The sequence below is a fragment of the Grammomys surdaster genome, unplaced genomic scaffold, assembly GCF_004785775.1.
Source record: "Grammomys surdaster isolate TR1022 unplaced genomic scaffold, NIH_TR_1.0 125581, whole genome shotgun sequence".
Taxonomy (NCBI): domain Eukaryota; kingdom Metazoa; phylum Chordata; class Mammalia; order Rodentia; family Muridae; genus Grammomys; species Grammomys surdaster.
In genome coordinates this window covers 654,238-670,615 of record NW_021620427.1, presented here as the reverse complement: position 1 = coordinate 670,615, position 16,378 = coordinate 654,238, and the positions used below count along the sequence as shown (strand labels likewise).

General features: G+C 37.3%; 1 protein-coding gene across 2 annotated transcripts in view; it reads right to left on the bottom strand.

Moving 5' to 3' along the window:
* Window positions 1-1,722: 1,722 nt before the first annotated feature.
* LOC114638377 (transmembrane protease serine 11C) overlaps window positions 1,723-16,378 on the bottom strand; it is a 57,141-nt gene continuing 42,485 nt past the window's right edge. The window contains exons 6-10 of one of the 2 annotated variants that reach the window (XM_028786804.1): window positions 13,317-13,355; window positions 9,905-10,076; window positions 8,216-8,475; window positions 5,206-5,348; window positions 1,723-2,158 (exon numbers count right to left, since the gene is read on the bottom strand). In XM_028786804.1, the coding sequence (XP_028642637.1) occupies window positions 1,997-2,158; window positions 5,206-5,348; window positions 8,216-8,475; window positions 9,905-10,076; window positions 13,317-13,355 (776 nt within the window). In that variant the 3' untranslated portion in view covers window positions 1,723-1,996. The remainder of the gene's footprint in view (window positions 2,159-5,205; window positions 5,349-8,215; window positions 8,476-9,904; window positions 10,077-13,316; window positions 13,356-16,378) is intronic. The other variant, XM_028786805.1, reaches the window with a different exon arrangement.

Here is a 16,378-nt window from a genome sequence, read left to right as displayed (position 1 = left end):
AATCATCCTTATTTGAAGGTATACTCTGAAAATTTACTGACAATACATGTGTCTTCATGTAAAAGTTTTTTTTCTGAATCAAAATAAAAATATTTTATACTTTTCTAACATAGGCAGACTGTACTCAGCATATATAAAGAAATTAAGTGAAGGAGAGCATTGGTAGTTTAAGTCATTAGTGTGTATTGATTTTTTCCAATAGAACAGAATATATATGGCACTCAGAATCTGTAAATTAAAACTTAACATTAATAAATACAATACAGTTTTTATTACATTATATGACTGAATACTATTCCAATAATTCAGAACATAGCAGATTTTAGAGGAAGTAATAACTGTTTTTTAAAATTTTTTGGATCTGCCCCTACTTAATTTGAGGGGTTGTCAACCAGAGCCCCCCTTCTTTCATGGCCAGAGTCATGGCTGGATCCACACTAGGTCAGACTTAACCAATGTGCATATACTTTTACTTTGTTCATACCTATTTTCTAAAATACAAATAATAAAAATACTAATTCTTAGGACTATATAGCAAGATAAGTTGAATATTATAAAAGCATCCATGTAATACACCTACTATTAATCCATAGTGTTTCCAAGAAATTCTGCAGTTTAGAACATGATGCCAGAGGCCTAATATGGTTAAACTACCAGTAAGTCATATTTTCTTTACCAAGTACTGTTTGCTAATTTCTTTTGAAATAGTTAGGTCATAACAATATCCTGTAATATAACAATCTGTTAAAATTGTGAGCTCAGAAATAGAGTTGTGTGATTTGGATGTCAGCTTAGTCAATTAGAGACTTTTTGATTGGCTGAAAACTGTTGGCCATCTCTATGCTTTAGTTAACTCATCTACAAAATTGAAATACCAGGGAATCATCTCCCTGGAGTTATCCGTTGACTTCAATTATGTATATTGCCTGGTATGAGTAAGAACCAGTAAAAATTAGCTAATATTGTGAATAAATAAATAAATCTGTAGGAGGCATTAGGAATTTATGTCATGATGGTTATGGTGGTAGCTGTAAATTGTTAGTGATGAAGCAGAGAAATATAATGTCTTGTAGAGACAGTGATGGACTCCTGTCTGAGAAAGCACTTGCATTAAATAATGTTTTGGAGCAATAGCAACTGAGCAGCACAATTTATTTCACTGTACAGTTTCAGATCCCTGTACCCTCCACTAGAATGTTTTTGTATGGGCAAAATCAGAGTGACATGAGAACAATTTTTTATATTGTTTATTTAGTTGATAATTAGTACTGTTGAGAAATTTTAAGAGTGGAAAAACAAACAATGTGGTATTATTTGCATTTTTAATTAAAGCCACCTGTTGAAACAAAATTAATATGCCCATGGATAATGCTACTGTTGCAAGAAAGCCACATTCTGACTTCAATTTCACAGTCAAGAGAGATTGAAAAATCAGTAAATACTGTGATCTATTAATACACTCCATGGAGTTACCATTTTGATTTCTATCACTTAAGATAAGGAAGAATTAGAAGACCAGAAAGAAAATAGATATACTTGCTTGAGTAACTCTTATGGGCAGTGTTACTACAATGCACTGGACTCTGTCCTCAAGCACATTGATTCCAGAGAATTTATGAAGTAAATTCTGGTCAGTAGAAGACGGCTATACAATTAGAAACACGTATAATTAATACATATGTGATACAGTACTCAAATATCTGCCCCTATGATGTAGCAGAGAGTATTTCCTTAATAAACTAAACCATATTCACTTCAATAATTATACCTATTCTCAAAATGGGTAAAGGAGAAAATTATATATTTTGGTTCATAATCTCACTAAAGATTTGCCAAACTTTAATAAATAAGTCTTAAATCTAAAATTTCATGCCTTTAAATTTTATACGTAAATGCATAGGAGAGGAGAAATAGCTAAGAAAATGTGGTTTAAAGATTACAAACTTATTTAACAGATATGTAACCACTGAGCTTGAATCGGCAGAGAACAGCTACACTAGAGACCAGTTTTGGATGCGATCCAGTCTCGATAGTGTGTCACCCGAGTGTAGACACCAGGCTTGTTTGGAAGTGCACATTCATCGCCCCAGCTTACAATACCAGCAAGGAACCAGATGCCCTTAGAATCTTCATTAACCAATGGTCCACCAGAATCACCCTGGAGACAAAAAAGTTATACTTAATGATGTATGTTAACCACAAACAATGTATCCGTTTTTCTTTTGTAGAAATGACAGGGGAGGCCAACAAACAAAACAAAACAAAACAAAACAAAAAACTTTGGATATTTCAATACTTAAAACAATCCTAGCCTAACACATTTTACTGTGCATTTTATCTGTGCTATTATTGTTATATGCTAAAGTCTAGTATGTCAGTATACTTCTTTGGCTAATGCGATATAATAACAAAAAATTAGTTCGAAAGGTTTCAACTTATTTATTAACTAAGTAGTTATTGAAGGTATTTCTTCTCATGTCTACATATTGAGGAACAGTCTTCCCTATACTACTATTATGCTAAGGGAAAAATGAAGGTGTCTATTCACCCTCCACTAAAATTGGATATAGTTCTATGTTCTTAAGCAAATGATATTCCCTATATTAAGGAAAGTAACTTTTTTATGTCACATATTTGCTTTCTTGTATGAGAATACTAAGATTATACCACATCATCACATTTCAAATAGACGTTATGTTATTATTAAGTAATTGTGCTATACATTAGAACCCCCAAATTAGAATCCTTTTAAAGCAAAATTTGTAGCCTGTTTTGAATAGTATCCATCAGTTTCTTCCCAACTCCTCCTTTTCATAACTGTTATTATTATTACTGTTATTTGTTTTAAAGACATATTCTTATTTCTGTGTATGTTTATGTATGACAGAGACTGTGGATGTCAGACTGGAGCTTAGATAACCTAACACTGAAGTTAGAGGCAGCTGCGAGCCACCCTATGCCGGTGCTGGGAATGAAATGTACTTAAGTCTTCTGCAAGAGCTGTACGTGCTCTTAAATGCTAAGCCATCTCTGAACCCTGACAGACGTTATTATATTCTTGTTTTTGTGAGGATGATCTTTTAAAGACACCGTGAGATCATGCAGTATTCGACTTCGACTTTCTGTGTAGACATTTTCATTTTCTGTTTATTTTTGGAAGTACTGTATACCAGTTTTCCATCATGACTGTACCATTTCCTATCCTATCGCTAGTATATACTTTTCCTTACATCTTTGCAAACAATTTGTTGTCATTATAGTCATAATTAACATCATCTTAAAGTGATATCTCATTGTGTTTTTAATTTTCCACTTCTGTGATCATTGATTTTTGAGCGACTTTTCATACAAAAATGTGGTTCTGATTTTTATGTGTATGCATGTGCTTGTGCATGTGTGCACATTTTTATGTGTGTGGAGATCACAAATTGATGTCATGTGTATTCCTTCATAACTCTTCAACTTATTATTATTTGTGACAGGCTTTCCCACTGAATCTGGAGGTCACTAATCCAACTATCTGGAGATCCTCCTTCCTCTGTCTCCCAAGTGCTATGATTATTCATATAGACTACCGTGTTCCCAATGGAGGAAGGAGAACACAAACTCAGGTCTTCATGCTTGTTTGGCAAGCCTGATGCTACTGAAATATTTCTTGAGACCTCATTTGTATTTTTTTTTCTTTCGAACAATGTCTATTTAGGCCGTTTCCCCATTTAAAAATCAATACATGTTGCTTTTGGTATTGATTTATGTGAGTTACAGGAAGTTCCTAGGATTTGGATTGAGTGAGAGATTTGATAATGCTTGCATAATGTCCAGAAGGGATCAACAGAATGGGAGAACTTTAAAAATATGAAAGTTAATTTTAACAGAGTACAAACAATTGTGTAGATGGGGGGAGACGGTGAAGAAAACAATCAAGAGATTAGTTTGAAACCGTAGAAGAAACTTGCTAAAGCCAGAGGGTGAACATGGGTACAAATAGAAGTGGAATAAGAAGAAAGGAAATTAAAGAGGTTATCCCTTAATTTCTTCAATATTTCTAGTTGTTAAGAAAGCTATAATATTCTAAGGAAGATTGGGACATAGTACAATATGTAATAAAAGCATGTGGTAAAGATTTGACACAGCACAGTAAAAGATACACTCAGATATTATTAAATTCCTTAGGTTCGTAAGTAGGAAATATCTCATCTAGTGCTCAGTAGCTGGGAAAATTGACAGATTACTCTGTGATTCAGGATTATTAAAATAGGTGCGAGGGAAGTAAAAGTCACTGGGGTGCAGTAAACACAGTTGCTGAAGTGTAGGTCTTAGGTGGTGACAGGTTAGGACACACAAGTCTAGTTAATCAGTTAAGCATAATGGGGGTTTAAGTTTTTCATGATCTTCAAGAATAGGTTTAATTTAGCATGCAAACTAGAACAATGAAGACCTGCAATTATAGAGGACAATTTTGCGTTATAAGTACTTATTTGCATGTCTTCTTGTTTTTAGAGTGCAGGAATTCACTTACTAATCTCAACAGCCCTATGTATCTTCCTGGGTTTGGCATTGGTTGTGCCTGCCTCGACTAGGACTAGACAATCCAGGATGATTGCTCAATAATAGCATAGAAATATTAACAGCACATTAATAAGGAAAAGTTTCTGGTTTTAGAGTACAGTGAATGGGTACAAGATCAAAATTCCCTTTAAGTTCCCTGCTCTGTCAGCTAAGGGAAATGAGTTACCATGACTCTTTGCCGAAACTACTCATCAAAAATGGATTTCAAACTAGAATATGCTGCGAAGTTTACCGTAACTAAGGTAAATGAATATTGCAATGATCTTGAAACCATGCCTCTTACGTGGGATTCCACATAGACATGGTTAAATCACGAAAATAATTAGGACGGTGGAGGCAGGTTGTGCAATCTCTGTGACTGTAACCAGTGTTAATGTAAGTTGAAGGTTTCTTGGAGACAGACCGGTCAAACTGAAGCCACCAGTGTTGTGGTTCATCTCTTCAGTGCTCACCGAGTCTCTCCCTAGTTCCACACACAGCTACATCATAAACAGGAGTGCTGACGTTGAATCAGCATTCTACTGATATCAATATACATTTTAATTAGATGACGTTAATATTGAGAAAATCGCACTGCCATTGAAAATCTAAAGCCACCAAGAAAAAAAACACATATAAGCAACTAGGGAGGATTACCTGGCAGGCATCAACACGGCCCTCCAGGAACCCAGCACACAGCATTCCAGGTGTGATCATGCCGTCATATGCCTTTCCGCTATTACAGGTCTTACTGTCTATAATCTTCACATTTCCTTTCTGGAGTATATTAGGACTGTCTCCTAAGAAAGATATGTAATTTTAAAACAAGAACTTAAAAATCATATATATATATATATATATATGTATATATGTCACTCCTTGAGTGTCAGTGCTCTCTCACTCTTTTTTTCTTGGATATTTTCTTTATTTACATTTCAAATGTTATCCCCTCTCCTGGTCCCCTCCCCCAGAAACCCCGTATCCCCCCATCCCTCTGCTTCTATGAAGGTGTTCCACCCACCACCCACTCCCACCTCTCCACCCTTTCATTCCCCTACCCTGGGGCATCGAGCTTTCACAGGACCAAGGGCCTCTCCTCCCATTGATGCCTGACAAGTCCGTCCTCTGCTACGTATGCCACCAGAGCCATGGGTCTCTCTATGTGTACTCTTTGGTTAGTAGTTTAGTCTCTGAGAGCTCTGGGGGTGGTTTCTGGTTGGTTGATATTGTTCTTCCTATGGGGTTGTGAACCCCTTTAGCTCCTTCAGTCCTTTCTCTAACTCCATGCTCAGTCCAATGGTTGGCTGCAAGCATCCACCTCTGTGTTGGTCACACTCTGGGAGAGCCTCTAAGGAGACAGCCATATCAGGCTCCTGTCAGCATGCATTTCTTGGCATCCACAATAGTGACTGGGTTTGGGGGCTGTATGGATCGCCAGCTGGGGCAGTCTCTGGATGGCCTTTCCTTCAGTTTCTGCTGTATACTTTGTTTCTGTACTTTCTCCCTTGAGTATATTGTTTCCCCTTCTAAGAAGGACTGAAGCATTCACACTTTGATCTTCTTTCTTCTTGAGCTTCATGTGTTCTGAGAATTGTATCTTGACTATTCTGAGCTTTTGGGTTGATACCCACTTATCAGTGAGTGCATACCATGTGTGTTCTTTTGTGATTGGGTTACTTCATTCAGGATTATTTTCTAGTTTCATCCAGTTGCCTAAGAATTTCATGAATTCATTGTTTTTAATAGCTAAGTAGTATGCCATTGTGTAAATGTACCACATTTTCTGTATCCATTCCTCTGTTGAAAGTCATCTGGGTTCTTTCTAGCTTCTGGCTATTATAAATAAGGCTGCTATGAACATAGTAGAACATGTGTCCTTGTTATATGTTGGAGCATCTTTTGGGTATATGCCCAGGAGCGGTATAGCTGGGTCTTCAGGTAGTACTATGTCCAATTTCCCAAGGAACTGCCAGCCTGCTTTCCAGAGTGGTTGTACCAGCTTGCAATCCCACCAACAATGGAGGAGTGTCCCTCTTTCTCCACATCCTCCCCAGTATCTGCTGTCACCTGAGTTTTTGAACTTAGCCATTCTAACTGGTGTAAGGTGGAATCACAGGGTTGTGTTGATTTGCATTTCCCTGATGACTAAGGATGTTGAACATTTCCTTAGGTGCTTTTCGACCATTCGAGTTTCCTCAGTTGAGAATTCTTTGTTTAGCTCTGTACCCCGTTTTTAATAGGGTTATTTGGTTGTCTGGAGTCTAACTTCTTGAGTTTTTTTTTTATATATTAGATATTAGCCCTCTATCAGATGAAGGATTGGTAAAGATCTTTTCCCAATCTGTTAGTTGCTGTTTTGTCCTATTGACAGCATTCTTTGCCTTACAGAAGCTTTGCAATTCCATGAGGTCCCATTTGTCTATTGTTGATCTTAGAGCATAAGCCATTGGTGTTCTGTTCAAGAACTTTTCCCATGTGCCCATGTGTTCAAGGCTCTTCCTCACTTTCTCTTCTACTAATCTCAGTGTATCTGGTTTTATATGGAGGTCCTTGATCCAGCGTTCTCTTTCTAGCATGTGTGTGGGTCCTATTTATCAAACACAGGGCTTGGAGGCAGCAATCTTGGCCTGCTTAGCCATCTTGCGAGCCCTCCAGATATGTATTAATTTTTTTAGAAACTCAATACTAGTGTCTCTGACGCTTGATAAAATTTCTGTTTAAAATTGGTTTTTAACTTTAAAATTGTGGTTTTACAGGCAATGTAAAACCTTTTTGTTGAAGCAAGAAGTAGCTACAAACACACCAAACTATTTTTAAAAACAATTATTCCTAGAATTAGTTTGCATATCATATATAATAGGATATTTTTAAAAAATATTTTAGTTTTACACTTACTACACATGTTTTAGAAAGTAAAATAAAAATTTCACGTCAGAAGCATACATTTTGTAGTCATTTATAAAGTTTTAGCTAAGCTTACTACTGTGGTTATAGATCTTAAAATCATTTAGCTTCATTTGACTGCTTTAAAAATGTGTTTTGGACATATTTTGATCCTAACTCTCCACCTGATTAAGATCATAGAATGTATTTGATAAGTGGGCTTTGCTCAAATATTGTCTCCTTGATGAAAGATAAATATTTATGGAGTGAATTAATGACACAGAGAAAATTATGTATCCAAATAAAATAAAAAACTTCAAAACCAAAACCAAAGCAAAAACCAGGGCTGAAGAGATGGCTCATCGATTAAGAGTATTGACTGTTCTTCCAGTGGTTCTGAGTTCAATTCCCAGCAACCACATGGTAACTCACAAACATCTGTAATGGGTTGCAATGCCCTCTTCTGGGGTGTCTGAAGACAGTTCAATGTAGTCATATACATAAAATAAATAAATAAATCTTTAAGAAACAAAACCAAAAAAACCCCCAAAACCTCTGAGAGCTGCCATTCCCAGAGAAATTGGCAAACACCTCCATGAAATTATATTTTCCAAATAAATGATACTCAGCACAATAGTCACCCCATTGCAGGCACAGTTTACAATTATGCTAATTTAAATGAACTAGAGGAAGTATTTTTCAGATTTAGTTGTAATTCTTAAATGTGTTTTTTTTTAAATTTCTAAAGCCAGAGTCCTGTAATGGAAAGATGTCAGAAACTCACCGTCTGACTTCAATGTTCCCCATCCAGTGACCACTACATCTGAGTTGGGTGGGAACTTCTGGGTAGCTTCTGGTAGACAAGCTCTTCGGATGTTGCTTTTATACAATACTGGCGAAGACAGACGCACAACAGCTATGTCATTATCATGTACAGGGTAACTGTAGTTCTCGTGGATGATAATATTCTTGACAGCTCGTTGTGCTTGTGGTTTACTTAAAAGCAACCCAAAGCTAACTTTCCAGGCTTTGGGATTTGCAGTCCTAAAGGAAATAGGTTTATTTATTAAAATTCCTGTATGTTAGAGCTAAAGGAACTAGTCTTAACTGTTCAAAACTAATTAAGTAATTTGAATTTTCATAGTACTCTTTTTTTTTTTTTTTGAGAGAAGGTATCATGGTGCATTTCTGGCTGGTCTGAATGTGCTATGTAGACCAGGCTGGCCTAAACTCACAGAGACCCATCTGCCTCTGCCTCCTGACTTTATGTTATGACTAAAGGCGTATACCACGATGGATAACTTTTGTCCCCTCTCAGAAGAACTATATATAAATTAAGAAATAAAAACAATGTTTGTACACATTTTGAGTAACTCTATAAAATATGCCTAAGAAGATAATCAATAGCTGGGCTTGTGATCGTAGTGCTTAAGGAATGTAGGCAGGAAAATGGTGATTTTTGAGGCCACTCTGGGCTACATAGTAAATTCAAAGCCATTTTGAGCTATGTGTAGTGAGACTTTGATTTAAAGATGATTAAAGAGAAAAGACAATTCCTAGAAAGTTCATTTTATTTCTCGGCTCAAATAGAAAATACCGAGGGAGATGTAAAAGATAAAGAAAAACATCAATAATAAGGCATAATAAAAAGTAAGGGGAGATGGAAACACAAGGAATTTATGGAAACTGTATCGTTTAAATCTCATCTTTTAGCTATTGTAAACAACAAATAATGTATGTGTGTCTTCTGTCTTTGGTATTCGGTCTTTTGTATATTATGTTCTGAGAAGTGGTCCTGTTGGAACCTTTCCCAGCTTTCTACTGAACTGTTATGCAAGGATGGTTTTCAGTAGAGCTGACCAAGTTAGAGATGAAATTTTATCAGAGTCAGTGGAAGAGTGCTGGCCTGGCATGCACTCGACCCTGGGTTCAATCAATGGTACTGAGAAAGAAGAGGCGGATGGCAAGGTTGCAATCTCTTAGGATAATCACTCTTTCAAAGGGTTATCATTTCATCTGGGTGTGGTAGCTGACACTTGTAATCACAACACTTAGTAAGCAGAGACAGGAGGATTGCAAGTTTGTAAGTGGTTCAAGCTACACAGCAGGCTTGAGGCCACTCTGTCATTGAAACCGTTTTGCCAACTCTCCTTTGCCAGTGTTTTGTAGATACTGTGGTTGTTACTATCCAGATATTATTGGTGGCTAAGGGCAGGGGTTCTTCCTTGTGTTCTACAGTGCACAGGCCAGTTTTCCACAGCAAGCAATTATATCTAGTTCAAAATGTCAATATTTCTACTACAGACAAAGCTCTGTTGGGTGATTACTGTACTTACTATTTTAGTGATGAGTGAGTGAGCAATTGTGAGGGTGTGCCTCACTGGAGTTTGTTACATGATCACATCAAACAGGGAGGGATTATTAAATATTAAATACTCGAGTGGCCTTGAGACCTTCCCAGGTCATATCTCACCCTATGAAACAGTGAGCAGCAGTGACAAGCCAGTTGTTACTGATCAGAGTGGCTCCACATCTGTGGACACTGTTCTGTTGAAGGCTGGCTTGCCAGGGCCATTCTCCGTCCTCAGCATCCTGGCCTCCTGCTACTTTGTAGCCTCCATGAATAATTGTGCGTCGTCCACAACCTGTTCAAACAAGAGTCCATCAGGGTTGAATTTGCTTACTCATGCGTGTTGCTATTCTAAATAAATGTCCCCAAACATATGTCATTATTAACTAGTGACTGACAACAATCTCACTGTCTGGGAGAAATTAGAATAGATTTGCTTCTGACATGGTTTCCCGAAGATATATTCCAAGTACATTACCTTCTTAGTCTCCCGTGCCTACCATGTACTCTGTGTCTGTCTTGTCTTACTGCAGCCTGATATACGAGGTAGGTAGAATTATAGGTTTGCTTTTAGAAGAGACCAGCCTTACTAAATTGTACAAGGAGATATTTGGCTTTTAACTTTAGTTATGACTAGACAGTAATGAATGCCATTGAAAATATTTGTACAAAAATGTGAGTGATTATGAATGTATGGCACAGGCTGAATAAAAGTCCCAGAAAGAAGAAATGACTCGAGGTGGCCAGAATTTTCAAAGTCATATGTTTCTGGGAAGTAGAACTGTGAGTGTTTTTCAGTTTAGAAACATAGAAATAACCAGACTCTGTTTTCTATAAAGCAAATTTGTAGTAATAATACACATTTGATATTCATCGGACTGATTCTGATTCCTTTGACAATGTTAACTTTATACTGACCAAAGTAATGGATTTGTCGTAAAGTGTGCCATCTTTACTACAGATTACCATCTCATTGGTAAATACCTTTCAAGATTTGAAATTACATTTTTTTCCATAAAAATATTTAGAACTCACCATAGAAAACATATTACATAAAAGAAACTCAATAAATAGCTGTACAAATAAAGCCTGTAAAACATGAAATAAAAATACTTGTTTATTTCTTTATCTGGAGAATAAAAAAGAAATGTAAAAGTTCAAGGCATAGATTAAGGCAGAAGCTAGTATTTGGCCATGGTGGAGACACTTCTGATTATCATATGTGAGTAGGATCTTGGGGGAATGTCTACTGATATCCAGTGGACAAAGGCCAGGATATGTCTAATTACTCCTTATAAACTGGCCACTGTGTCAATAGAGTTAAGAGTAAGACACCTTAGACAACGGAGTTGACTTGTACCAAGGATAAGAATATTTGAATTAATTAGAAATGTTAGCTGGCCAATTGCTTCACAATTGGTGTGCGATTATAGCGGCTGCATACACTTTGAGATCTCCAGTCCTGAAGGCAGGAAGGTAGGAGAAACAGAGGGGCGTCGTGTATACTTCTAAAGCTCCTAACTGAGCTTCCAAAGCCTTTTGGTTTGCACACTGCTTTTAACTCTTCTCACTTTATAGTCACGTCTCTAACCTCAGGTTAAGGGATCTTCCTTGAGTCACTCCTGGCTGCTCTATCTAAGGAGTGCTCTCCCGTTGACTCATGGGATGTCACTCCCTTCTCTTTTTCGTTCTACTCCCTCATTGTTGACTCTACAGAGGATAAAGCAGTTAATCCAGAACCCAGGGGGATAATGGTTCCTCCCTATCCTCCTTTCTTATTGGGCGACTCCTAAAGGAAGTTGGTTTTTACTCAGCTTCCTTCAGAGGAATATAAAAACAAAGATCCTTGTCTGTGGGATAGGTGCCTCCGGGAGGAGCCGGTGATTTCACTGTTTCTGACCTTACTCATAATGTCTTTCCTTCTGTCATCTTCCCATTTACTCACGGTTGCTTTGCGTTAAGCTTTCGTTCTACAGCCGTACCTTGTTATTACCTCTGCTCAAGTTCTTCCTGGCACCTTGTAGCTTTATTATATCAGAAGAGAGCAGATGGGCAATTTCAAGGATTTAAAGAACGTAATGAAGGTTGCTAGCTGGAACTTTCAGATATAACAGAAGCCACAGAGCTTTTACCGCCCTCCTACCGTTCTACTTCTAATGGATTTTAATACACTTCAATGAGTCACACCCTGATTATCCATTCTTTAAATTTATTTTTTTTCTGCATACCCTCTGCTTTTTATTAGAAATGTAATTAGAACCCTCGATAGGGTGAGTCAAATTCTGATATGAAAGATCTTAGTGTTCCAGCTGGGGAGTAGAGATCTTTATTAGCACGGCTTATATACCTGACCTGACGTCTATGAACGTGACAACCTTTCCAAATTGTGTATTTTCAATGTACAGTTACTGAAGGTTTTGTTGGAATAATTTCTTTGAATGCTTTATCAAGTTGCTTGTGAGTTGTTTAATCAAAAATCTAAAGAAAGAGAAAACCTAATTAGCCTTGTGATTAAATTTTGTCCCAGTTCCTCCTAAATAGCTGAGCAGGGACCACGGGATGGTAAGAGCACTCTGAGTGAGTGTTATCTTGCTCTAGAGGGTGACTGCTGTGATCGAGCTAGCCCGGTCCTAGTTCCAGACAAACACAATGCTCTCCTTGACATTTTGCTCAGAGTTCCAGACACCTCAGGGATCGTATTTCCTAAGACAAGTAATGGTGTGGGGATGGGGTGAAAACAATGCCATGCTTAGCAAGGAAGAAATGGTTTACAAAGAAAGCATATAGCTTTCTGCACACGAAGTTAGTTGCTAGGGTCAGGGTTCCTGGGCCTGGGATTCTTACATGTAAGCAGCGAATACAAATAGCTGACATATACCAACTGCTTTCAGGACATATACTCTGGGAAGTAATTTATTTATATCACCTTATTTTATCTTCATGCTAATTTGGAAGTAAGATTTTTGGGATGGTAAGGAGCGTATGCTAATTCTTCCCTTTAGAATTTCGCAGATCTGAAACTCAAAATGCTCAGGTAGCACATTCTAAGTTCTTATTTACTGCTATTTGTCTCCAGGTCCCCTCTGCCATTATGACATGTGATAATGCTCTCTGCATTTTAAATCTATGGTATCAATCAGTTTAAAGATAACTCCCAACCAGGCAGCAAACACCAGCTGAGATGAGGCCCCCAACACATACACAGCAGAGGACTGCTGGGTCTGGATTGAGTCAGAGAAGATGCACTTAATCCTCAAGAGACTTGAGGCCCCAGGGAGTGGAGAGATCTGGTGGGGTAGGAGGTGGGGTGGGGACATCCTCTTGGAGACAGGGGGGAGTTGGGGGGGAAGAGGTGTGAGATGTGGAACAATCAGAGGGTGGACTAGGAGGGGGATAAAGTTTGAATTGTAAGAAAAAGATTAAAGAATTAAAAAAAAGGATAACTACAGTAACAAACACATTTCTAAATACAGGCTTCTTCTTGGCATTCTAAGGATGAAGATTTGATGGGAAATAATATTCTTGGTAAACTTACATGTATTGAGAAGATCTTCTGCTATTGGCATTGCAATGTCTAAAAGTCAAGAAAATAAAATTATTTACATTCACCAACATTTTATTTTTAAAATGATTTGTACTTACATTGTTTTGGAAACAACTGGTAAACATTTTATCTATTTTGATTGGCAGTTTTGTTCATGAACTAACATAGAGAACAATAAAATATTTATACCTAATTCTAAAAACACTAAAGTTCCTTATAGTTTGCAAAGCAATCTTACTTTTGAAATGCCTTAAAATATATGAGAAGTGGTAACCTTCCAACAGATCCTAGAAGATACCCTAACAATAAGCCTACAAACTAAAGTGCCGTTACCTTACTGCACTTTTAAAATTGAAATTAATTTTTTGGTTAGCATATGAAGACATTGGTTTCCCTGTGATATTTTCATGCACATATAGTTATATTTTGTTCTTGTTTTCTTGTTCTCTCTCAGTGTTCTATTCTGCCCCCTTTCCTTCCAACATAGGCCATGTTTCTGCTTTCTTGACACATATTCCATTACCCTCTCTGTTCCTATCCCCTCATCCCTTTAGACCTCCTTCTTCTCTTTTATAATTTGCCACACACACAGACACACAGACACACACACACACACACACACACACACACACACACACACAAATGCTTTCCATCAAGGGTCCACAAACGAGAGAAAATATGATATTTTTCTCTTTGAGTTTGGTTTGTTTCACTTAACATAATACTCTCTACCCTTGTCTATTTTCTGCAACTGTTACAAAGTCAATCTTCTTCAGAGGAACAAAGTTCCCTTTTATGTAGGCATCACATTTTCTTTAGTTATCTGTTGATAGATATCTAGGCTGGTCCATATCTCGGCTGTTGTGGGCAGCACTGTAACACATATGGATGTTCACAAGTGATCTGCATAGCAAAACTGTCTGTTATAAATGATTCTTTCCCAAATCAGTCCAGGAATGAGAAGAAAAATTTAAACTATGTTTTATTGCCAAATTAAATCCTTTCGATCCAAACTAAATGGGCAGTGAGACTTAGGGTCCTTTACATGTGTGTGTCCATGAGTGGAGCATACGGATGTGCTGACTTAGGGTCCTTTACATGTGTGTTCATGAGCAGAGCAGCTGGGTCAGGTAGTAATTTTGGTTTAGTTTAGCATTTTTATTTATTTAGTTAAGTACATTTTTACTATACTTTAAAATTTATATTTTTTTGTGTGCTATGGTTCAATTGTTTGCCATCTCACTGCCCATTTAATTTGGATCAAAAGGATTTAACTTGGCAATAAGACATAGTTTAAAATTTTCCTCTCATTCCTAGATAGATTTCAGAAAGAATCATTTATAACCGATAGTTTTGCTATGCAGATCACTTGTGAACAGAATCTCAAATTTGCTCAATTGATGTGGGAAAAGTATGAGGAGAGAAAAAATAAATTAGTCATACTTCAAATTTCATATGTAGGAAACTGTCAGTTCACTAGCCAGTTGTACTTAAAGAGTTCAAAAAGTCATCATCAGCTGTGTGATGAGGTAAACACTATAAATGTCTATGTTGATTCATTTTATATTCTTGATTTCTATAAATCAAGGAAGAAGTATCCAAATTCCATTTCCATTACACTTACCATTTTACATTTGGTTGCACAATAAATCAGGAAGACAAAAGAATCCTTTACCAGATGCTGACCTGTCTAAACGAAAGGCAAAGGCACTTAGCAGTCAGCTGGGCTAGAGAAGAAAGGGGCCACACCTACGAGAGGAGAAGTCTTCTGCCATGGTGTTATATATCCTTCACAGCTATTTTCCAGAGGCTATTTTTTTTATTTGACATGATATCTATAGTTCGGTTTTGAATTTTTGATGCTTGATAATATATAAAATAATGTTAAAAATTTTAGAAACAAACTTTTAAATGGACTCCACAATTATTGTCCTAGTCTTAATTGATAGTTTTAAAACTCATGGTATTCATTTGTTTCTTCTTTTCTTGAGGTTTTCTTTATTGACATAGTTCTTTCCAAAGAAAACAAATGTATTGGACTTGTAGTTTGCTTTTTAAAGGTGGTGCCATCCCATAGCTCAACAGAGAATAGTTATTATGACTTCCATGTGTGGAAGGCCAGCTACAGTGAATTGAGAACTGACTTAAGTCATTTTCCTTTCAGATTGAGTCACAGCGGTGGCTGTCTGGATTTCCTGCCTTTTAAGTCCCCTGACTCACACTCAGAGGTTGGAAGTTTTGTGGGTTGACCTTGCAATCACATCTTCAACACTGTAACCTAAGAAAAGACTGTTTATGGTGGACTATATTGAGGAAGTCATAGAAAACAATAGTTCCATCTCTGCCAAGGAGGATGTGGATCAAAGGATGGTACGAATCCTGGGAGTGGTGGCTCACAGCTGTAATTCCAGCACTCTGTGGCTAAGGGAGGAGTGAAGCTGAGGTCAGACCAGTTTATAGGACAAGAAAATTAAAAACCCACACAGCCCAGCAAGCACGCATTGATCTTTTCCAAGGGCTTAAGTTATCAAAGTACAGATGTGAGTTTATCCTCAGCGAATCAAAAATTCATAATTAATTTAAAAATAATGTCTAGCTCTGTTCATTTTTCTGAGTTTGGTTTTATGGCTGACCTGTAGATAATTGAATGCATCAAAAAATGTTAACCAAAATGGGAGGTTTGAACAGCTGACAAAATATTCTTCGGGGAAGGAGTCGAGGAATTTATTTTAAGGCCAGAGAAATATAGGTATAATATGGTTGGAGGTCGAATATTAGATTTAAAACATACTCTCTGATTAGTCCTATAAAACATTCATCTCTACTGTTCATGGTTGGGAAGTATGAGAAGCAGGTTTGGATGGACTGGAGGATTTATGTCCTGGGTGTAGGGTGCTCCCTTTAAAATCTAACACTGAGATGACAGAGGCGGGTGGATTTCTGTGAGTTCGAGGATAGTCTGGTATACAAAGAAAGGTCCAAGCTAGAACTTTCTTTGAACAAGAGGAAGGGGAGGGTGTCAGGGGGAGAGAAAGGGGAGGGGAAGGGGAAGG